General features: G+C 37.0%; 1 protein-coding gene across 1 annotated transcript; it reads left to right on the forward strand.

Annotated features, from left to right (window-relative positions):
- Positions 1–579: 579 nt before the first annotated feature.
- On the forward strand, positions 580–20,534 carry cUnh10orf67 (chromosome Un C10orf67 homolog; the record flags this gene model as incomplete). Its single annotated transcript, XM_081373780.1, has 16 exons — positions 580–665; positions 800–920; positions 1,510–1,653; positions 1,752–1,826; positions 1,921–2,043; positions 4,581–4,719; positions 4,881–4,978; positions 5,699–5,764; positions 11,211–11,273; positions 14,640–14,693; positions 14,769–14,845; positions 14,935–15,000; positions 15,084–15,171; positions 17,489–17,575; positions 17,653–17,752; positions 20,494–20,534. The coding sequence occupies 16 exons, from the start codon at positions 580–582 to the stop codon at positions 20,532–20,534; spliced, it is 1,428 nt and encodes a 475-aa protein (XP_081229906.1).
- Positions 20,535–24,142: the final 3,608 nt, after the last annotated feature.

Raw genomic sequence — 24,142 nt, forward strand, 5'->3', positions numbered from 1 at the left:
AATAAATAAATAAATAAATACGGAAAATGATGTCAAATTAATACATATTAATAACATACAGGTCAGTTTAAATAATTAAATTATTAACATTTTAATAACTATAAAAGCGAACGTAGCCTATATTTTATTTTCTATACCGTTCTATTATTTAAAACGATAATATATTTATCATGTGCAACGACTGTGTATCATATTATGGAAGCTTGTTTCCGCCACGGAATATAACAATTTAAAAGATTGCGACTTTTTATCTCAAATTCTGACTTTTTTTCCTCACACCTCCCAATGTGGACTTCTTTTCTCCGAACTGTGAGATACAAACTAGCAATTGGGAGATATAAAGTCCAATTCTGAGGGAAAAAAGTCAGGATTTCGAGTAAATAGTCAGAATTGTGAGATAAAAAGTCGAAATTACCTTTTGTTTTTTATTCAGTGCATTCAGTTCAGGCTCATGTTGCAGTGTGACCTGAGTCGTTGGTTTCTTGTTAAGTTTCTGTTGCTACGGCAACCGTTTTGCGCACCAGAAATCTGTAGCAAAAATATTGTGCGATTGCATTTTATGCCCTGTAGTTTGGAGTCATGGACGTTATCGAAAAGAGAATAAACAGCATTGCGAATGAAGCAGAGGAGGAGCTGATTTCAAAAGAGATTGACGAAATACGTCGGTAAGAGTTTTTTTCTGCTCTCTTGCAAACAAGCTGTAAAGTTGCTGAAGGCATCCGAGATCAACTTCAGCTAAGTTTTGCCGGTGAACTAACATTATGCCGATTTCACCACACGATCTTTTCTCCCTCTTCAGGTATTCTCTGTCCAATCAGTTGAGGGCAGGTTTTTTTGGACAAGATGCCTGTGTCCAAACTGACGAATCAGAGCTGCCAAATATAAAGATTCTTGCTGCCGACACTGCAGATCTTATGAAGGTGTGTATCTCTGCTAACTTAGATGAATAGTCAGTCCCTTAATGTCTTAAGCTTGGTCTGTTCATTCATAACACTTAATAGGAAGCAATCTGTCAGCTATCAATCAATCTGCAGCCATCTCTAAAAATGCAAGTTTGTTTTCTTGCCTCAAAAAAGACCCACCGAAAGCTGATACTGTGTCAGTGCATTCCGCTAGATACACTCAGTGAGTTCATTCATGCTGCTGGCTTTTCATCTTATTAGTTCAAGATTCTTCTAACTTTAGCTCTGAGTGGCCTCACTGTGGGCTGTCCTGGTCACCTGCTGAGAGGGCATATGGTGGCTTTGTGGTGAAGAACAGTGCCTTCACAAGGAATCCTCTAGCCTGCAGAGTTAAACATATTGATCAGCAGGCTTGCAGCCGAATAAACGCTATACTAAATGTGTTCTAGTTCCATCACTCACAGTGAACTATGGTAAAGATATCCTCAACAATATTGTGATGGCACCTCACTAATATATTAGTATTTGTAGTTGGGAGTTTGATTTTTTTTATTTCCTACCTAAAGCAATATATTCTGTCTTATTAAAATATTTGATTTTATCTCAGGAAATGCACTTGTTTAAAGAAGGCACTGAAAAGAAACTGAAAATGATAGGTTTTCAGTATGAGACCAAACTGCAGGAAGAATCTGATGCCCTTTATTCAAGAATGACTGAGAAGATCAAAAATCAAGAAAACTTCTACAAAGAGGTCTGTATTCAAGTTTCATCAATAAATGTGTTTCTTCTGTAATGATCATTAATACTGCATTGAACTTGACTTCAATTTGGTGTCTGGTTTATTTTAAGAAATTATCTGTTCTCCGGAGAAGCTATCAGCAGCAGCTCTCTGATGCTATGCAGGTGATCAAAGCCAGCTATAAGGTAAGCTTTTAATGAGTTTGGAACATCAACAAAGATTTTGTTTTTAATTTGATATTATTTATTGTTACAAAATTCACAATCGCATTTCTTAAAGAATAAGGAAGACACCGATCTGGTTTGTGATGTTACTGATGGAAGAGTAAAGGACCTTCTTAATGAGCTTCAGGAGAAGAACCTGAAGATTGAGTGTATAAGTGAACAGCTGAAGAAATATGAGGTACAGACAACGCCATTCATCACAAAAACACGATAGTGTTTCATTTTTTGAACTATAGGCCTGTATGTGTGTAAATATTGTATCAGCACGAAGTAATGGAGAAGGACCAGAATGGATACTACAGGGTGGGCCATTTATATGGATACACCGTAATAACATGGGAATGGTTGGTGATATTAAAGTCCTGTTTGTGGCACATTAGTATATGTCATGGTCACCACCCATCTTGAGGAGTTTGCCCCCTCACATATACTAATGTGCCACAAACAGGACTTTAATATCACCAACCATTCCCATGTTATTACGGTGTATCCATATAAATGGCCCACCCTGTAGTTTTCAAAAGGTTGGGGTCAGTAAGATTTAAAAAAAAAGTTTTTTTTAAATAAGTTTCTAATGTAACACTAATATTGTAAAATATGATTGCCAATTTGCCATCAAAAACAGCTGTTTTCTATTCAAATACATTTTAAAATGTAATTCATTCATGTGATGGCAAAGCTTAATTTTAAGGAGCCAATACTCCATTTTTCAGGGTCACATGATCTTTCAGAAATCATTATAATATGCTGATTTGGCGCTCAAGAAATATTTCTTATTATTGTCAATGTTGAAATTGATAATAAGATATTCTAGATATATCTAAAAAAAATGAGGGTAGCTTTTGCACTGAAGCATTACTTAGCCAGTAGTGCATTTATCATTAATGATGTCAATATGATTCTTGATTGCTTAAATGTCATCCAGCGTGTGTTGATATTGACCAGCAGGATGGTAATTATTGTTTAGTGGCCTGCTCCATTATGGCCTGAAGTGTACTTGGGAGTGGCCTGGCCCCATTGCCATACACTAATAAGCAGGTTCTTGCGTTCCACAAAGTGAAATCAATTACTTACCTTTGTGCCCTTGCAAAAGGGGTTTACATGCAACATGAATGAGCTATCAGGTGCCAATAAGTGAGGTGTCTATTATTAGCCTTTTTAATAGGATGCCCCTCTCACTCCGCCTGAGAGAGTTATCTCTCACCCTTAGTGTTTGAGTTCTGTCCAACCAAAACGGCTGCTTGTGTAGGCAGATGGCTGGGAGAACGGCCATACAAAACCTGCCACTCAAAGTGTAACAAATGAGTGCAGCCCGGCGGAGTTGAGCTTTGTTCATTGTGCTAATGAGAACTCTCACGCCCACAGGAGAGACGCATGGCTAATCACCTGTAGTTCTGTTACTGCAGCAGATGGTGGAGCCAGAGTTAAAGGTTGGACTGTTCAGACAGGGCAGAATGATGTTCCTTGGAGTACAATTTTTTTGCCTCTTTGATGATGAAAAATTACATTTAGTAAGTATGAATGAATCCATAAGTTTACTATCTCCGCCACTTCCTCACAGTCAACAGCAGATGATGACAATGAAACAGGGAGGGAAAGCTGAAGTGACCACCCTGCATGGAGTAATATCAATGTCCATTCCTATTATTGATAGAGTAATGCTCTGGTCCATGACATGTACATCATCATCTGACAGTCACACTTGGGGAGTCACATTCATAACACATGGCTCTTTATTCTGGGAATAAATCTGTTTAAAGAAACCACATGCAAGATTTCATAAATCGGAACAGTTTCGTTAATTCTGTGAGACTAAAATGGCACCATGACTTTTATGTTGAGATTATCAAAAAAGTAAAATCATCAAACGTAAAAATAAACTTATTGGAATCAAAAACTCTCTATGATCGCAATTCCTTATGAATGAGAGTGAGAGAGACAGAGTGAAGAAAGTGAAAGAAGAAAATCCTTTGAAAGCCTTTGAACGCCTGCACAATCTTAAGTGTGACAGGCATGCAAAAGCCCTGTTAATGTTCGGGGCATGAATGGTTGCTGCGGTACAAAGTAGAGGGCCAACTGCGTGGATATCACAGGAACCTGATGGGCTCCATGCGGCTCCCAGTCTGCAAACTTCAGAGCGCTGACATGTGATGTGATCCTGGTGACACAGGCAGCGCTGCTACTGAGGGACAGCACAAAGGCAACAAGCCCCCCCGGGAAACTGTGCTCTCTGCGAACCCCCTGGGGCTGCTCAGCCATCCTCCAATCGCCCCCCTCAAACCCTGGCTCTGCCGAGCTTGTTAGAAAGCAGAGCCCAGACTGTGGGTGGATAGGCCCCAGCTGCCTTCCTTGACTTCCAGAATAAATTGACCTGAATGACAGGGGCACACAAACAGTATGATATGTATTATTCCTGTCAATAAAAATGTCCCCATGAATTATGGGCTTTGTATGTAATGTACTGCCGTCTTTCTTCCGGGCAAGAAGAAAAGGCCGAAAGAGAGAAAAGGAGAAAAAAAAGAGATTGCCCTCTTCTAAGTGTGTTTGGTTTTTGTTTCTCGCTTTTTATTATTCAGGGGGAAATGGTAGGAGGCAGAAAGTTGTACGATTGCTTTGTGACTGAATGGCACTCATATTTGCCACGCAGCTTGAGCGGCGTGGCTTTTGTTTGGCGCTGTAAAGGGAAAGTTAAAAAGGACTTGTGTCATTTTTCAGATCGGCACCGAGGGAGCGGAGGACCTTGAAAAAAGCAGACTGAAGTCAGAGAATGAAAAGCTAAAAGATAACATTGACTTGTTGCACGTCGAGCTGGAAGAAATTCACAGAGTCCTGGAATCCAAAGAGCAGAGTCTGGGTAATGTCATGTTTTAGCTCGGTTTTTGCTGAACCACACACACAAAAAAGTATGTATCATTTTTTTTCCGGTGGGTTTTGGGACAAAAACAAACATTTGTCACAAATGCTTGTTTGGGAAATATAGACTCTTTCCCTTATCTGTCCTGGCGTGTGATGTAGTTAGCATTCAAAACGCAATGTTTGAGGACACTTGTCAGACCATAGCTATCATCTCACACTCTGTGGGAGTCTGTGAGGAGAAAGCAAACACAAGACAGGTGTATTCTCAAGGGTCAGGCCTTTATCTCTCATAGTGTTTGATATTCATTCATTGCTTATGTAACTTTGGTAACCGTCTGAATATTTTATGCCACTGTTTTTTTCTGATTACGTATGAACACCTATTTTTCATCATCCATTTTATTGGAACATAAACTAAAACAAATCCTTTTATGTATCTCCATTCAGAATGTGAAGAACCATCTGCTAAAATGTTTTGCATTGGCTGTGACTAAAGATAAGAGCTGTCCAGGTCTTAAGTCTCTAAGGAAATAAAAGCACTTTGGCATTAACACACACTTGGCCCTTGAACTTAGTGGTTTGTGTTTGGTCAGTGCATGTGAGTGGACGTGTCAACAGCATTGCACCAGGTCAGAAGCTTGTCAGGACCCTGAGCCAGAACAGGTCATGCAGGCCAGGGCTGGGCTTCAGTCCACTGACCCAAGATGCAAAAGATGAACAAAGACAAGTGGATGTCCTGTCGTTGTGCTCCTGACATCAGCCTTTGTTTCTCTTCTAGATATTGTCCTTTTTTAAAAAACAAATGTTCTCTTTTACTTCTGAATTTAGCACAGTTTAAATCAGAGGCGGAAGACAGCAAAAAGGCCTTTCAAATGGTATTATATAGTACACAAAGAAGTTAAAAACACACTTTTAAGTGTAAAATACATTTATTGCATTTGTTTTATTTATAACACTTTCATTTTCATTTATTTCAGTTGAGAGATGAACAAGGACAACTGAAAATGCAGTTAAACTTTGAGAGAGAAAGTGTCAGAGAAAAGGTGAGTTTTTTTTGTTATGTTTTTTCATTTGTTGAAGGAAAATTCTGGATTCAATAGTTAGAACTCAATGCAGCATTTGTGGCATATGCTATGTTATGTTCTGGTGAGACACTACACTAATATAATAATACAATGGAAGTAAGTTCACATGATTTTAGTGTAAAAAAATAATTTGCTTACCTTTTGTGTGTAAAGTTATATGCAAATTTACAACTTTTTAAATACGTTTTAGCAGAAGAATTAATGTAAGTGCTTTATAAAATGTAAGCTTCACATTTCTGCTTTTAAATCTTCAAATAATTGACCCCTTTCACTTCCATTACCTAATATTGTTTTTCCTGTTCCTGAAATGGTTACTGTGTGACATCTAAGATAAATAGGGCAGCATATGTCAGGTTTGCAGCCCAGACAATGTTGTCCCTCATAATTTTGCATGTTTTACTCTTGTGTTAGCTCTATGAGCAGAGAGAAGCATGCCAGCGGAGCAAATTACCATGAATTAAATACTATGCAGCAACTGGTGCATGAGGGAGAACTAAATTATTTTATGATATGTGATCAAGCACAGCTGAGGATATCTAGCATCAAGCTGACATTGTAGCATGTTGATATTGGTAAAACATTTGGCGAATGGACGTGGGGCAGCGTTTTTGACATGTATTGATATAGTATTGTTTATTTAGTGTTTTATCTTTTGTGTCGTAAAGATGAAGTGTGTGTGAAGTAGCACTGCGTGGTGTTAAGATTGGGGCCATGCCAGAGTTTATATTATTGCACTACAGTAAGAAACCATGTGGTCCAAGTGCTTTGTTGTGCATTTTGAATACGCTCTAAGTTGGACTGCTGCCTTGTATTCATAAGTCCTTAGCTCAAATGCCAGCCTATTGCTTTATTTTACCACCAAAACCTTTGAATACAATATTAATTCATTTAAAATTATTTCAGAATGCTAAATTGTTCATTTACATACTTAGAATGCAGACAGTTTTACAGAAAAAATGTGGTTAGCACGTATCATTTTACACAGCATTTGATTTTTCAGTTGATTGCGAGGAACAATATGCACCACGTTTGCCACACAATGGCTGGAATTAAAATATGAACACAGAGGACAACGTAAAAAGAGTGTGAAAGACTCTATGGTACTCAGCCATTGAATCCGGCCACACAGAATCTCGGAGGTTAAAAGTCTCCCTCTGGCCTTGCAGGGTTGCTGGGAGACAAGCAGCAAGGGTCCTGTCAAAGCTGGCATAATTTACCCTGCAATCAAATGCTCATATTAGCACAGCTCTTCAGCAGAGTAAAGAAGAGAATGCATGCAGTATGCATAAAGATGTTTGTCACGTGTTAGTTTTTTTTATTTATTTAAATTTTTTATTATTATATACAGTATATTACATACAGTACATTACGTAACCCCTAAACCCCATGGTGAAGGAAAAAAAACATGCGAATGCAAAGTTTCTCGGAATGCAAAACTTTTGCGAGGGAATGCAAAAGCTTTGACTATTTTTCCTCCCATTTCATATCCCTTTAGGGGCTCCGTACTTACATAGCCCACCACTGAAAATGAAATTAATTGTTGAAATACATAAATAAAATAAACAAACTAAAGTTCAGCAATGAAGACATTTTTTTAAAATAAGACATTTTTAATTTTAAAGGGGTCCTTGTTATGATTTTACTTTTTTAACTTTAGTTTGTGTATAATGTTGCTGTTTGAAGATAAACAACATATTTTATGTTACTACGCTCAAAGTTCAATGCAAAGGGAGATATTTCCTTTTACAGAAATTGCTTTTTAGGGCCACAACACATGGCTGATAGGTACTACAACGAGCTTCTTCCCGGGTTGGTGACATCACAAACCCTAACATTTACATATATCCTGTCCCGGCGGGAACATGCAACAAAGGGAGTGAGGGCCATGTTGGGCTGCATTAGAAGATGAAGAGTGTTGTCACTGCATTTTCCACCCCAGAAAAGGCTGACAGATTTAGTGTGGTTAAAATTTATTTTGAAAAACTACTCCTGAATATTGTAAGTTAACCTCAACGTTTCTTGCGCTGCACATTTTATGGAGAACAGCAAACATAACGTTACAGAAACAATACAATAACTAACATTACAGTATTGATGTAGTGTTTGTTTACTGTAGCTTTAGTAAGCTCTTGATTTTGTAAGACTGTTCACCGCCCCTTAGGAAAATTATCCATGATTTTATGATCGATAAACTGTTTGTATTACCATAGTTTTCCGACAAAATATGATTAAATGGTGGACAACGTCATGTCTATAATTTATCAGAAACAAACAAACAAACAAACAAAAACATACCACTCTGAAACGTCCAGTGAAATCCGTTCTGCACGATCCTCTTGTTCCCCGTTTACATGTAGCATTGTATTCCGATTATAACCAGGTGCAAGTCCAATCAGAATGAAAATGCTCCATGTCAACACCTCAATCGGAATAAAAATGCTCAAACCGATTGAAATTTCAGTCGGATTGAAGGGGGTGGAATAAACCTTTTCATGAACCGATCAAACGAAAGATTACACCATGTAAACGAGCTGATCCGATTACTTTGAGCGTACGTCTTTCTGCGCATGCCTGGTTTTGCGCCAGATAATTCTGTCAGCTAACATTATGCCTTCTGTTTGTGATCCGTTGTGGATTCTGATCACCGTATAAGGTAGGAATATTTATACCCGATGCAAAAAACTATGCGCGCTAACCATTACCATAGTAAACATGGTAAATATGTACGCTTGAAGAAATCAGACAAATCATAATCCTGTTTTTATTTTATCTGTCAGTAGCCTATGTCTCGGACTATCCTTTTTTTCTCTGACTGAAAATATAACTGTATCCTTCTGGGAGAGAGTGCCAAAGCTCCTCCGGTCATATTTTTGGTGGCATATTTGTAGAAATTAACATTCTTTCTAAATGTGATGTAAATACGTCCTGTTACTAGGCTACCAAATAAACAGAAACAGACGCGAATAAGTTGTGTGCCCTCTTTCTTTTGTGAACGTTCACAAACGTCATAAAAGGTAAATCACTTTATTTCTGTGTGACTAATGTGCAATTTTGACACAAATTAATTCATTATGATTAATGTATCGATTTTTATTGTAAACCTGTGGTAAAACATCTATTCTTGGGTTTTAAATATTTAATTAAACAACAAAAATGCCAGCAAACAGTCGCTCTTGTTTTGCGATCACGCCAGTGATTTCTTTCTGATCAGTTTTCTGATAAAACTTCCTTTTTTTCTTCTTCTTTTTTTTTTTTTACAATAATAATATATATTTAATTGTATGCTATAATGAGTGTGATATGAGTATGAGAATGAAAAACTGATGCAAATACAAAACAAGACAATAATAAACAAAGAACAATAGCCTACACAATACAATAAAACGGCCCGTTTATGGCTCGCACTGGCCCGACAGTGGAAACGCGGCTGATGCCTACAACTAACGCGTTAAGTGATGCACCATCTTGACAGGATTGAAAACGTGGAAATAATGAGCTTCCAGATCCGGCAGACAAGCTGTGTGCGCATGTCAGAAAATGATTTCGATTGAAAGCGTCAGCACATGTAAACACCAGATCGGTTTAGATAATATCCCATGTAAACAGTCAACCGGAATCCGTCAATCAGAACGATCTCAATCAGAATAGCAAAAAAGTGTGCATGTAAACGGGGGGTTCGAATCGGTTCGAGTTGGTTTGAAATTGACGCCATCTTTAATGTTTACATCTGAGCAGAGCTCGCGGTAATAAAGGGGCGGGACATTCCCCGAACTCGCGCTAAAGCGGTGCCAATCACAACACACTGGGTCAGCTAACCAATCACAGGACATTTCGTGTTTCGGAAAGAGGGGCTTACTCGAAAACGACGCGTTCCAGACAGACTGGGGAAATGGGAGCTGTAATAATGTAGCATCGAGCATGAAAATATATTAAAAAACACCCCAAAAACAAAATCAAGACTTCATAAAAGGGCATTCATATTTTTAAATTTGTATTGAATATATTATTATGCACATTTGTATAATTTAATATACAAGTACTGTATGATACAGTTTTTAATTACTTATTTATGTTGCGTTCATTTAAAAAACAATATTTTCTATCCCTTTTTTCAGTTTTAAAGTGCTTTATAATAGAGAAGCATATTAGTTTCAGATCAATAATGTTCTTCCGGCTCTTCACATAATAGTGAGTGGACACAAAACCTGGTAGGACCAGGAAAGAGGCTAATGGAGCAGGTGGTGGCCAAACACACTCTATGTAGAAACCCTGGTTAAAACCACTAATGAAGACCTCCTTAATGTTGTTTGAGCCACCAGGAGAAAAGGATTATCCATATTTAGTGTAGCTGTTTAGATTGGCCTCTTTTCAGTCTTGCATCCTTTGTTGAGCCGCCCTTTTGTGCTTTGACTGACAAAATCAATGTTAAGGTCTAGCGTGGTGGCTATGCATAAAAATGTAAAGTACATAAAAAAAGACATTTTGAAAAAACAAAGTTTTTTTCACCATTTTATTGTAGGGCTGGGTATCGATTCAGATGTTCCAATTCGATTTCGATTTGCAAGCTCTCAATTCAATTAGATTAGATTTCGATTCTCGATTCGATTTTCGATTGCGATTCTAAATTCGATTTCGATTTCGATTCCCGATTCTATTCTCGATTCGACTCAATGAATATAGATTTAATACAAATCCTTTAATTATAAAAAAGAACTGTGAACATAAGTTTACAAGTGGTTAATTAATAAAAAGAAATTAAGAGCCACAAACCTGTAGGCCTATATTAAACTCTTTTTATTTTAGGTACACTTGGGTACATTAAAACAGAACACAAATTTCAAATGCATACAATGAATAGACAGGATTTTGATGCAAGATGAAAAATTTATGCTGAAAATTGGACAAGTCAGAACAGTCGCATGCCTTGATACTGTGTTTTGGGTGATAGATAAATAAATATGGAAAAAAAATCGATTCGTGGCCTTTGAGAATCGATTTTGAATCGACCACATTTTAAAAAACGATTAATCGAAAAATATTTTTTTTTGCCCAGCCCTATTTTATTGTGGTGACTTTGATCAATGGAGCAGAAAATTTGTTTCCATAGCCAAAGGGTTGCAGAAAAGACCTATAATGAGAGGCTGAAGCCCAGGCCAGAGTGGAGTGTGAAGCTCAGCTGGGTGTAAGCTTCGCCTCTTTGAAAAGACACCCAAATGAATGGCCCATCAACCACACAACTGCCCTTGTCATCTGTACCATTTGCTGATCACTTCTGAAGTTTTAACCTGGGTGTAAATACTCCTAAAATTCCAGAACCTTTGGGATGGTTGTGAGTAAGCAAGCAACATGAAGTCTCTCACTGTCTGCTCTTGTTTGTGAGATAACATTTAATTTTTTTTTGCAGATGAAACAGTTAAAAGAGGAGATGAAGAAAGAAATTGCATGCATTGAAGCCTCACGCTTAGAGGTGAGTATGAGACGCAGCTGAACACATGCTCAGAAACGGCACGGACTTGACTTAAGTCCTATCAGTCTCAGGATGTTTGGAGGTCTTGAACTCTTGACCATCCATTACCCCAGACATCAGTGTCCTAAAGTAAAGACGGAGGATAAGGTGCACACGCAGTGTCTAAGTAATATCGATTTTAGCCATGATTCTATGGTTAAAATTCAACCCATACCAACAGTGAAACGCATTCATTAACAGCCCTGAATGATGGATGACAGCTCTCTCTCCCTCTGTCAAGTGCAGATCTTTGTCTTTTTTCATCGAAATACACATCTAAAATGCCTTTTCTATCACAGATGTGAATTACAACCTTGCTAAGTTAAGTGAATTCTTAATTCAAGCTATTAATGCTCACCTACGCTATCGTTCAAACGCTTGAGGTCATTAAGATTTTTACATTTCTTTTAATACTTTAATTCAGAAAGGACACATTAAATTGATCAAAAGTGACAGTAAAGACATTTATAATGTTACAAAAGATTTTAATTTCAAATAAATGCTGTTCTTTTGAACATTCTATTCATCAAAGAATCCTGAAAAAAAAGCTTTTCAACGAAAATGTTTAGCAGCACAACTGTCAGTGCTGATAATAAGAAATGTTTCTTGAGCAGCAAATCAGCATATTATAGAATGATTTCTGAAGGATCATGTGACACTGAAGACTGAGGAGTAATGATGCTGAAAGTTCAGCTCTGCCATCACAAGAATAAATTAAATTTTAAAATATATTTAAATAGAAAACAATTCTAGTTAAAAAAATATATATATATCTATATATATATATATATATATAGTTATAAAGTTGTACAAATATTTTACAATATTACTGTTTTACTGTATTTTATAAAATCATGCAGCCATGGTGAGCTTAAGAGCATAAGAACCTTCTTTCAAAAGTATTAAAACATCTTACCGACCCCAAATATAGTTTATAAATTGTCATAGACACTCATTGCTGACTATTCTATTCTATTCTATTCTATTCTATTCTATTCTATTCTATTCTATTCTATTCTATTCTATTCTATTCTATTCTACATTAAACATATTTTATACTTTATGTATATGAATTAATTATTATTATAATATAATTTAATAATTATTATAATCATTATTTGTTTAAATTTTTTTATTGATATTTTTATATAATGCTATTTCCAGTGCTAATCATACTTACCTTTAAATAAACACACTATAAACTATTATTGTAGCAGATCCTTTGTAAAAATGGCCATAGCATCACGGCTTCTTGGACATCTTTCTGCTGTTTTTTATTTTATTTGCTTGTTCATGGCTTGTTAAGGGGGAGGGGGGGAATCAGGACGATGACTCTGTCAACATGCTGACCGCATAGAGGCGGCCGAGGAGGTGGCCAGTGTGAATCCCTGGCCTCGGTGCCTAGGAGAGGGTGGAATGTGGCATGCAGCTGACACAACACGGTGACAGGCTGGAGTGGGTGATGGGGTACAGCTGAATCAAAGTGGACAATAAGCCCGGTTTAAAGTCCACTTCATAAAGCACCCTTACAATGAGCTTGGCCACTGTGGCTAGTTATAATGGAAATGTGTGGAACTCATCTTTTTTTAGCTTCAATTTTAACTGGCACGTGCCTAACCCTGTATAGACAGTGACTCAAACGTAGATACAATGCTCAAAAAGTTTGATTTATTTACCTAGGAAAACAATGGTTCTATAAACACGTGGTCTGTGTTTGAATGATTAGAAGCACTATTTTTCAAAATCATGTCATTTTAATTGATAATGTTTTTTTTTTTCCTCAAAATTATTATTTTTAAATTATTCCAAAATACACACTACAAACAGTTTAGGGTCAGTACGTTTTTTCTTCTTTTTTTTTTCTAATTAATTAATACTAATTCAGCTTTGCCTTCACAGGAATACATTACATCTTAAAATATATTAAAATAAAAAGAAACATTTAATTTATTGGCACCATTTAATATATATATGTCATATTTCTCATTATTACTGTTTTAACTGTATTTTTGCTCAAATAAATGCAGCCTTGGTGAGCATAAAGAAAACTTTTAAAGCATCTTACTGACCCCAAACTTTTGAATGGTAGTGTACATGGAATGTATCGGAAATGTTCAAAAGGTTATTCTTCGGTTGAATGGTCAATTATTCATTATTTTATGTCTAAACTATATATGTGCAGCTGCATTCATCAAACTAGTAAGGAAACAGGCTGAAGTGTAACCGGCCTTCATTAGTGTTCATTCTCAATATAGAGTACTTCATGAGGCCTTACACAACTCTCTGTTGTATTGTCACAAATCAACACCTACTCCTTTTTGCACACAATGGGTCTTTGAACAATCTGGCAAGGAAACTTTCTTTTTCCCATTCTCTTTTTTTCTTTGGTTAGGATGAAAGAAAAAGGGTGGACTGACATCCTTTCTGTGTTGGGTTAGACTAACAACACACTCTGCACCCACTCTTACTAAGAGAAACTTAAAAAGGGACTCCCACGTTCTGTTAGGCCTTTTTGGGGGAACACGGGTGGAAAAGTGGATGTCCGAGCTGACCTCAGGTGACCTGACCTTCACACTGCTCTGAACGTATGCACTCAATCAGCCAACATGACATTCCACAAAGCTGTGTCAAGCTTTGATTGGACATGCCAAACAAAGTGGACATTTGGTGTTAAAATGACCCTTTGTGAGCGATGGACTGATATAATGACACACCGAATATGGCCCTCCATTTAAATCTCTATCAGAAAACAGATAAAACTTCAAAGCCATTTCCTTTCTTCTGAGCTGAGGTGGACAGGCACATGAAACGTGTTGCTAGATTCAGTGGACAGTTCACCCAAACTTTTTAATTCTGTCATCATTCACTCACCATTATGTTGCTCTAAGCCTGCTATAAACTTTATTTAATGTGACAAACACAAAAGGAGATGTTTTTAAGAACGTTGGAGTCCAAACAACTTTGGACCCCACTGACTTTCATTGTATGAGCAAAACACGCTGAGACATTTCTCAAAATCATAGAAGAAAGAAAGTAAAGTAAGAACAGAATATTGGAACATGCATTTTTGTGAAGCTGCTGTGAAACAATATGCATTGTGAAAAGCGCTAAACAAATGAACTGAATTGAATACAGGTTTGGAATGACATACTGTAAGGGTGAGTAAATTATGACAGAATTGTCATTTTTTGGTGAACAATCCCTTTAAGATGTAATGCAAAGACACAAAAGTAACATTTTATTTGTACTTCTTTATTGATTTACAATTATTATACAGAAATGCATCATTGTAATTTTAGTATATGTTTGTGATTCTCCCGTTGTCAGAAGGCTGCCACTAAAATTGAGAAGCAGAAGCCAGCAGAACTTACAACCATGGAGGTACCCTTCTCTTTGTTGAAGTAGCATACACGCATCCATAAACTTCTCTAAAACTGAGCATTTTTTTTCTTTCAGCTTGGGGATACAGAGCTGGTTCGAAAAATGAAAGAACACAGAAAGACTGAAGCATTGCTGAAAAAGGAGATTGAAAGGTAAAATAAAACTTTGAAAGAGATCAATCTTACAGTACTTGTTCTTTCCACTGCCCTCTGTTGTTCTTATTGTTTTTAAATGTTATCAGGCTCAATAAGCAGCTGTGCATGTCCAATCAGGTGTGGGAAAAGAAGTTTGAGATTTTAAGACAGAGGTACACCCTAAAGTTTTGTGATTCCAATTTTGTTTCATTAGGCTCCATGAGCTCTGCTACACTGATTAATTCTCTCTCTTAAGTTTCCATGCCATCAAGGATGAGATGTTTTTACGGCAGACTTTGCAGCGACAGGAAGCCATTCTGCACAACGCCTCAGTCAGTTTTGCGGTCAGTAGCTTCTCTGAGAGCAATACAGTTTTGTCCACTTTGAAACAATATGCTTCATCAAAGCTTATCTTACCACTCTGAAAGAGGGAAGGAGCTTTAATCATGTAACCCTTAATGAAATCTGCACCTGTGGCCTGTCCCGCACACACACAGAGAGCACATATACAGTAGAGGTTAACCCAGAACAGACTTTAACAGGTGCACACCCATTAAGCCCCTCATCTCTTGCCTCAATTGGTGAAGGCTGATGAATATGCATAAGTTTTGTTTTTGTTTTGCTCTGCACCCCACACCCCATTTAGCAGGCGAACAAATGTAACTCGGCTCACCTCGTTGTGGCCTGCCTGTGTCAGATGTCATTTATTAAACAAAAAATGTACATGAAAACAGCCGATAATAGAGACGTACTTAATGTTTGCCATTATATATGCTATTTTTGTTGTATATACTGTACAATACTGTTCAAAAGTTTAGGGTTAGTAAGACTTTTTAATGTTTTTGAAAGAAGTCTCTTATACTCTCCAAGGCTCCATTTATTTGATCAAAATTACAGTAAAAACAGTAATATTGTAAAATATTATTACAATTTAATAATTAGTTTTAAAAAGTACTTTAGTCTTGTGATGGTAACGCTGTATTTTCAGCAGGCAGTACTCCAGTCTTTAATGTCACATCATGCTGATTCAGTGCTCAAGTAACATTTAATTATCCTTGTTGAAAACAGGTGTGCTGCTTTTTTTGTGAAAACTGTGATACCTTTTTTTTCAGGATTCTTTGATCAGTAAAAAGTTCAAAATAACTTTTCTAAAACACGTAACGTTGATGTGTTCAGTCAATAGATGCATAGTTTTTCTTTACAAAGTGACATTGCCAACTACTGGCCTGACATGCATAATACAGCGTTTTTAATCGTTTTTGCGGATCCATGTAAACGGGGATTGTTTTGACAATGTTTGTGAAAAACGCAAAGTAAAAACGTTTCCATTTTTAGTACATCGTTATCATGTAAACGTACCCTTAAAATTCGGGAGTTTATCACACTGACTATCTACAATGTAAGGCGGAAATCTCTTTTCTAACCCTTTAAGCCGATTTCGCTTCTCTGTTTGTGATCAGATCATTTTGAGGGTGTTTACAAAAAAAATTACTTCGATTTTTCCGCGTACAGACGACTTGTCAAAACGATCCCGTTCACAAAGATCCGCGAAAACGACAAAAAAGGCTGTGTTATGCATGCCAGGCCAGTAGTTGGCAATGTCACTTTGTAAAGAAACAGTATGTGCCTATAGACTTAACACGTAGCCTAACACACATGCGCATGACGTCACTGTTTTCACAAATTTTCATTTTTGTTGTTTAGATGGAGACAATAATAGTATAATTTACACAAACTTGTACTTTGAAAACAGATTTCAAAAGTTGCTTTTCAGGTCGCCAAAGCGCCGTTGTTAAACGGCAATTAAAAGTTTTCAACTTTTAGTTGAAAACAGTGTCATTTAAACAGCCCTTCCATCAGAGATGGCAGAGAGAATAGAGACTCACGTATTGAATTATATGGACTCCTTATATTATTTGGTATCATTTTGGAGTCCCCAAGTGTCCTTTTTTTGGAAAGACTAAATTTACCTTGGAAAAAAAATTCCTACATTTTTCAATCTATGGTTTACTTTGCTGGATATAGCAATTAATGATGTGTTTACGTAAATTAATGTGTTAAACATAAATGGTATGCTTAATTTCACAAAATTTGTACGATTAATCACAATTAATAATTTTAATACTGACCCTAAACTTTGGATCAAAAGCTTACACGTGTGTGTTACTACTTAAAATATGTCCCCAGAAGTGAGCTAAATCTGACATAAATTTATATTATAAATAAAGTAAATATATGTTGTTGTTTTTTTATTGTAAAAATGTTTTCTGTTAAATTGTCTGTAGTATTTATGATTAACTACATTAAAACAATGTAGTTCTAGATACTTCCGCATTTAGAGTGTGTGTTTGTGTACAGGTTGGGTTATACTTGTGAAGATCAAATCTTTAAAAAATGTCCTTAGTAATATGGGAAATATGTTGAAAACGGACTTATGAGAAATGGTCCTCATTGCTTGAAAGGCTTTCATGAAGTTTTCATCATGTAGTCCTCATTACTTGAAAGGTTGAAATGTTTTAATTTTAGCAAATAGTTTGAAGTTTAGCAAATATCATGACCCCTGTATAAAAACAACTGCATCTATGAGATGTCCGCATTAATAAAGTGAAACCAACATATATGAGAAAATGTGAGATATTTCAAATGTCTTTTTTCTTGTAGATAGATGCTCCTTGCTCACCACAGCAGAAGAGTCCAGCAGATGATACTGTTAAAAGGTTGTACATAAACAGCAAAGTGGCTCCTTTGGTAAGGAACCTTTCAACTGAAACTCTTCTGGTTTTGTTGTGATGGACTTTGTAGCATAAATGTCCCTCTGCTCTAAGCCACGTAGGCCTATATATGCTGGAGGCCAGTTGAAAAGGGACCGGGTCGTGGACATCAGTCTACAGAGTGAGAGAGGTGCAGATGCTCTCCCTGGATTAGGTTAGTGCACGTCAACCTGAAAGAGATAACAACACAGACAAGTAACTAAAAGATCTAATTTAACTTGATTACAGTTGTCGTGTAGCATTAACACCTGTCCTCTAATTGACCACATCAAAAAAGATGTTTATACATTGTTCAAAGATATTGATTTGACCAAATATGTCACATCACTCTGAAAAGCTGCCTTGTGCACTATTATCATATTAGCACTGACACATGAGGAGAAGGAATGAGAAATGATGGAGAGAGTTGTCTTGCCTCTGCTACTTTTTAATCTCTCTTTTGCCTATTATTGACTTTCTGATGATTGGGATCGAGGTTAATGAGCTTAGCAGGCGTGACTTGGCTAGATAACCTAAAAGACTTAGTTCCTTCTGTCAATATGGAAGCTCTCAGACACAAATATCTGATGCACAGAAGCTAACTAATCAATCTGCCCAAATTACAGCGCTGTGCCGTCGGTGGATTTCAACAGGCCAGTTGTCATAGACAATAAATGTGTCATTGGTTCTGCATTAGTTCTTCTTTTTATTGCAAATGTTTGTTGATTTTAATGGATATAATATAGTTACAGTCAAAAGTTTAGGGCCGGTACGATTTCTTTGGAAGTAATTGATACATTTAATTAGCAAGGTTGCATTAAACAAAAATAAAAAGAGACTGTAAAGACATTAAAAATGTAGACTTTTATTTCAAAAGCATGCAGTTCTTTTGAACTTTCTATTCATCAAAGAATCCTAAAAAAGTATAAAATAACTGTTTTCTGCATTGAATAATAATAAATGTTTCCTGAGCACCAAATCAGCACATTAGAATGATTTCTGAAGGATCATGTGACACTGAAAGAGTAATGTTTCTGAAAATTAAGCTTTCATAATATGACTATTTTTTTTATGTATTTTTGATCAAATAAATGCATCCTTGGTGAGCATAAGAGGGTGTGTATATAAATGAAATAATAATAATAATAATAATAAAAAAAAAAAAAAAAAAAAAATATATATATATATATATATATATATATATATATATATATATATATAGTACTATATAAAAGAAGGATATAAGCGTCCGCTTCATATCTAACCCTCTGTATATTTGCTTAAGTACTTGTGAAAAGTATCTTGTACTTGCAGCCTGGGCTCTGGATAGAGATGTTTACAGGCCACTGCAGTAGTTTATAGTGGGTCAGCATGAAGGGGGTCACTGGTCCTCTGTCCAGAGGGCCTGGCCAGTGACCTCTACAACTGCTAGCCGGCCCATGTCTAAATAATGGGAATCTGGTCCATACATCACCACTGACACCCAATAATTGAGACACTGGAGATAAGGCACCAGCTACTGAGGGTCTTGACACTTGGAAAGAGTTGGCAAACATTGTTGTCACACAGCAGATTGTGTTTATTCAGTGTGTCACCAATCTAAGGTGGTGTGAATAATTTCAAGCCTGCACTTTTACAAGCTTGTATTTGGACATCCAAGCCAAGGCTGTCTACAGTCTGTCTGTCTGAGTGTTCTTGTTAGCTGAGCCTAATTTTTTTAATAAAGAATACTGTCGTCTAAAATTAATCTGATTTAAATGCCAATTTGTTTGATTAAGGAAAATGTCACAATAATAATAATAATAAAAAATAATATAGTAAGTATTAAACTTTTTAACAACATTGTGAACACTATCAAAGAGAGTAAAATGTATGCAGCAAGTTAAAATCGCTTTTTTTTCTAAAATATTTAAATGTTCCCTTTTTAACATGGCAAGTGCATGGATTCAAAGTCATTCGGCAAATGATCAAAAGAAGGGGGACAAGACTGCTTGGACACAACCATAATAAATTTTTCTTCCTTTTTTGTTCATGAATACGTCTGGCCCATATGCTTTTCTGCAGAACTATTTGAAAGCAGCATTTACAAACCCAGGCCCACCACATTAAACTCTATAACAATCTTCATTCATGGTAACTTATCAGACTCAATTAATCAACCTCAACAATGGCAATTCTGATGTGTTCAAGCAACCTGAAAGGCATAGGTCAGCACTAGGGCAGTCCTGAGCTTGACTTTTTCTGCACTTAAAACTATGTATTCTGTCAGCAGCAATTATTAAGACTCTTTTTACCTCATATTTAGACCCACACCCAAAAAAAATGTCTTAAGTAAAACAAACAACTTTCAAAATGAGCTTTTTGTTTGTCTTTTTTTTTTCCTCTAAAAGGCTACAAAGCCCTGCAGTTGATAAAAAGCCTCTCAGTCAGTCTCAAAGGAGCATGTCTTCTCTACTGCAATGTGAATGGTATTGTTATGGCTATTCCAGTGGGCTGAAAAGGGGTAACCACTGGTTTGATTCGGTTACACGGTGTGGTTAAGTTCTCCCTCCCACCGCCTTGGTGTCTATGGAGGGTCCGTGACCTGTTTTGAATCGGCCAGGGAAATGTCATGTTGCCCCTCCCATGGGCAGAACTCGCATTCACTTGATTGGTACAAAAAATGACTTGGGATGGTAAAAACCACAGTTCCTGCATCACAATTTATAGGTGCTCTAATATCAATATAATCTATAATTTACTTGTTCAGCTATATGGCTGGTAATACTATGCAATGCCTTGTAATTTAAAATAAAATGAATAATTTTGGATTATTTTATGAAAGCCAAACTTGTTTGGTGTATTTTAGATTATTTTAATGGGCACTGTTGATTTAATGCATAAGATTTCTAAATTAAGTGTTTTGTTTAATTGCAGATTCCCTGGTGACCCTTGCAGACGAGGAAGATGAAGTATAAACTGGAGTTTGTTCTTTCTTCTAAACAGGCAACCACACTATAGATTAAAGCACACTACATCTGAAATAGAAATGGCACCAAGAACGATAACTATATCAATAACTAAATGTGTGCACACCAGCGGACGGTATCGCTGCAGTTATGTCGACTAGTGTTTTAAATGCTTGAGCTCTTGAAGGATGGATTCTGATTGCTGGAAAATTCGTTCAGAAAGTGATTTCGACGAAATAGTTTCTTGTGCCACTATCGTAATAGTTGTGGTGCGGACTCTGCTATTCTTTTATATTTAGAACGATTTTTAGAACTATATCTTTATCGTTATCTTCCTTGGTGTGAACGGGCCTTTAGTCTGTGCTCTGCATGTTTGTGTCATTTCAAAACTTGACTATGTATGATAGTCACATTATTGAACAACTTTTTCCTTTATGAATCAGAAATCATTCATTTGAATTGTTTTTGATCTGAAGAAGGAAAGACCTAGTTAACCTAGACCAAGTCTATCGTTATATTTTAGGATATTGATCTGTATCAGCTGCTCTACATAATAAAGCATTTGCACACTGATTCCTACTCCATACATTTGAACAAAAGTCGATTCATTTTGTCAGTGAAGATATCACGGCACTCCACAGTGCGTTTGAACTTTTTTGGCATGTTTTCAAGCAAGGCAAAGAGAAAACTTCAAATCTCTTTAAGTAAATTCATTCGATTTCCCCCATAGTGAAGCCACACAGAGCTCCCATTAAGAGAAAACAAAGGCTATCATGACTTTAACTGACTGTAATTGACTGTGCTGTGAATGGACTCAGTCTACTGCAGCTCTTAAGCCTGAATGCTGTTGGAGAGGTGCAGACATGAGTAACTGTATGCATTCTTCTGCCACAGTAAAGAGTGTCCAAGAATGGGCTTTCGCTTTCCGCATGCCGCATACAGCACAAAACCAGCGGAATGCACAGCTTTGGAGGCGATCTCAATGGCTGTGAAGCCGAACAATAAGATCTTGGCTCTCGAACCCATTTCAGTCTTTAGTTTTGCTCTGCCCCCAGCGCTTTCGCTCCGTCTTTATTTCACTTCTGCACACTGTACAGAATAAATGATCATAGAAATGGCCACGACCTTTACGTTTAGTCGTGTTGCGCATGCTTAAAAAAATCATTTTTCTATCACCTATAGAATGAAATGTAGTACCATTGACCTTCTAAATCTCTAGGACAGAGTGGTTTTGGCTGGTAGCTGTAGTGTTCTGTATAAACAGTGTCCCTTCTGTGGCAAACCCCTGCAGAGCTGTTCTCCAAACTCTGGTCTCACCAGACCCCACTGACCCTCAGGGACAAGCTTAGAATCAATTACCAATGTCTCCTTTAACTATCTGTCATGTACAACGGATGGTTATAGGGTTATGACTTGATCAGCCTGATCACTGTGCCGTGACCCTTTTCTCAGGGATTATGTGATTATGGCCTAATTCCTTGTAATCTTCCACTAACTGGTCCATTGCCAGAGTCACAAAACAACTTTCCATACTGCTGTGCTACTGAACAGACCAGCGTGGTCCAAACTGCTTGCAGCCTAGTTACCATAGAAACTACTATAAGATGTCAGATATATATCATTAGCTAAAACAATCCCAGGAGGGGGTATCGCACTAAAGTTGTTTGCTACTTTCACAGGGTTTCAGGCTCGGGTTGTAAAACAACAAAGTGGAATTTTAGCTGAACTCCAGAAATTAATTAGTTTCATTAGTTGCTAGATAAATGGTGATGGCTGGTGTGTTGGATTCCAGCAGAGTTTCACCATAGAGGGTTAATGGGAGTCTGGCCTGGAAGCTTTCCCAGCTCTGGCCCAAGGCCATTTCAGCCAATCACTCTAAACTTATGGACAAGTCGAACTGAGCCGCTGTTTTACGCTTTTGCTTCTCTGCCACAGCTATAAGTTCATTCAAAGCTGTAAGATAATTGAAGAACAGATAAGCAAAGCTTTTTTAAGGTAATGGGGTTGCCTAATGGCATTCCTAACTTAACCAAAAAAAAAAAAAAAATGTTTTTTAATTATTTGGTCAATTAAAATGAATACAAAATAAAAAATAAAACACTTTTATAATAATAGTATAGTCCCCACTTAATTTATTCTCTTTAGTTGCAGAGAAATCGTTTATTAATGTCATAAAGCTGGACATCTTTACTCTAAATATACTATTTTGTGTATGTGTGTGGGTGTGTGTGTTACTCTGCATTTGTGTTGCAAATACCTCCCCGCTGAGAAATGCTTATAATAGGAGAAATCAGTTGGACAGCAGTGAGGTTCATGCCAGCGAACAACTGAAAGGTCTGTTTTCATAGATTCCCTTTTGTGAATATTACAACGAGACCTGGTGAAAAATGATGCATGCTTTTACACTTTAGAAACCTGGCAACTAGGGGAAAAACCCTCTCAAGTCCATCCTGTCGAACAAAGGGCGGTCGACGCATTGAGCTAAGATGCAGCGAGTTCTGCGTCTCAGGCACATGACGTGCATCATGGAAACATATTGTATCGAAATCGTTTGTGGGAGAATACCGGGGATGAAAAAGAATGGGGCGCTTTGATCCGCGCCCTGGGGTCCCGAGCTCCCCGAGTGCGCGCAGACTGACTGCAAGGCCTTATTCACTTTCAGATAGACACACTTACAAATGCCAGTGAATGAAATTTGCATATTTGTAATTTATCACATTTTAGCCGACTTTTCTGTCTCTTTGCGGAAGGTAGAAGTCTGAATAAAAAAGTGGATCAATTATCAACGCGAAACTTTTCCCTTCTCATATGCAGAAGGCTGCGGTTTGGAAATTAGGAAAGAAAAAAATATCAAAAGTAGGCTATGTTTTAAAAATAGTCTTTTCTTTTTCTCTCTCTCGCTTTTGTCACATCATGGAATTTTTTTTATATATATCAGCCAGAGTGCGATTAATGGGGCTACATTGAACCCCTTAAAGGAAGTCAGAAAGTTGGGGAGTCTTAAATACCTTATAAGCGAAGCTTTTTTTTAATTATTCTATTTGTGAAATGTAAATCTACAATAAATTGGCAATACGGCGATCAGCGTGCTGTTATAGGATAACGGGACTGTTTATGAGCGTCTATTTAGCAGCACCTTGTTGGAAAACACTACTGGAAAATGACGCCACGAAAATTACCAAAAAAAAAAAAAAAAAGAAATTACATAATTTGCACGTCGGCCTTAAATTATTGATGGGAATTCATAAACTAAAACTCTCTATTAAAGCCCCCTTGAAAGCCACGTTGCATGCCTTGCCATAGGCATATTAACATATGCATGTTGTTCTGGGTTTTCTAAGCCCTCATTCCTTGAAGAACTTTTAGAATATGTGCATTCCCTTGCGATGGGTTCAAACAAAGCAAAATGCATTAATAAAAATATGGGATCCAGGCATTTGAATGAATTGACAGGCTGGGTCTGGATATCTTAGCACTGACACAAAACCGCATACGGTAACTACATGCCTGCCTTGAAATACGAGAGTTTGGATAAAGGAGCAGTAATATTTCATATGGGGCACGCAAAAGCTGGGTACAATGCCTCTCATATTAAGAACAATATTCAGTCCATTCTG

Source organism: Scardinius erythrophthalmus (assembly GCF_964197995.2).
Source record: "Scardinius erythrophthalmus genome assembly, chromosome: 9".
Lineage (NCBI taxonomy): Eukaryota > Metazoa > Chordata > Actinopteri > Cypriniformes > Leuciscidae > Scardinius > Scardinius erythrophthalmus.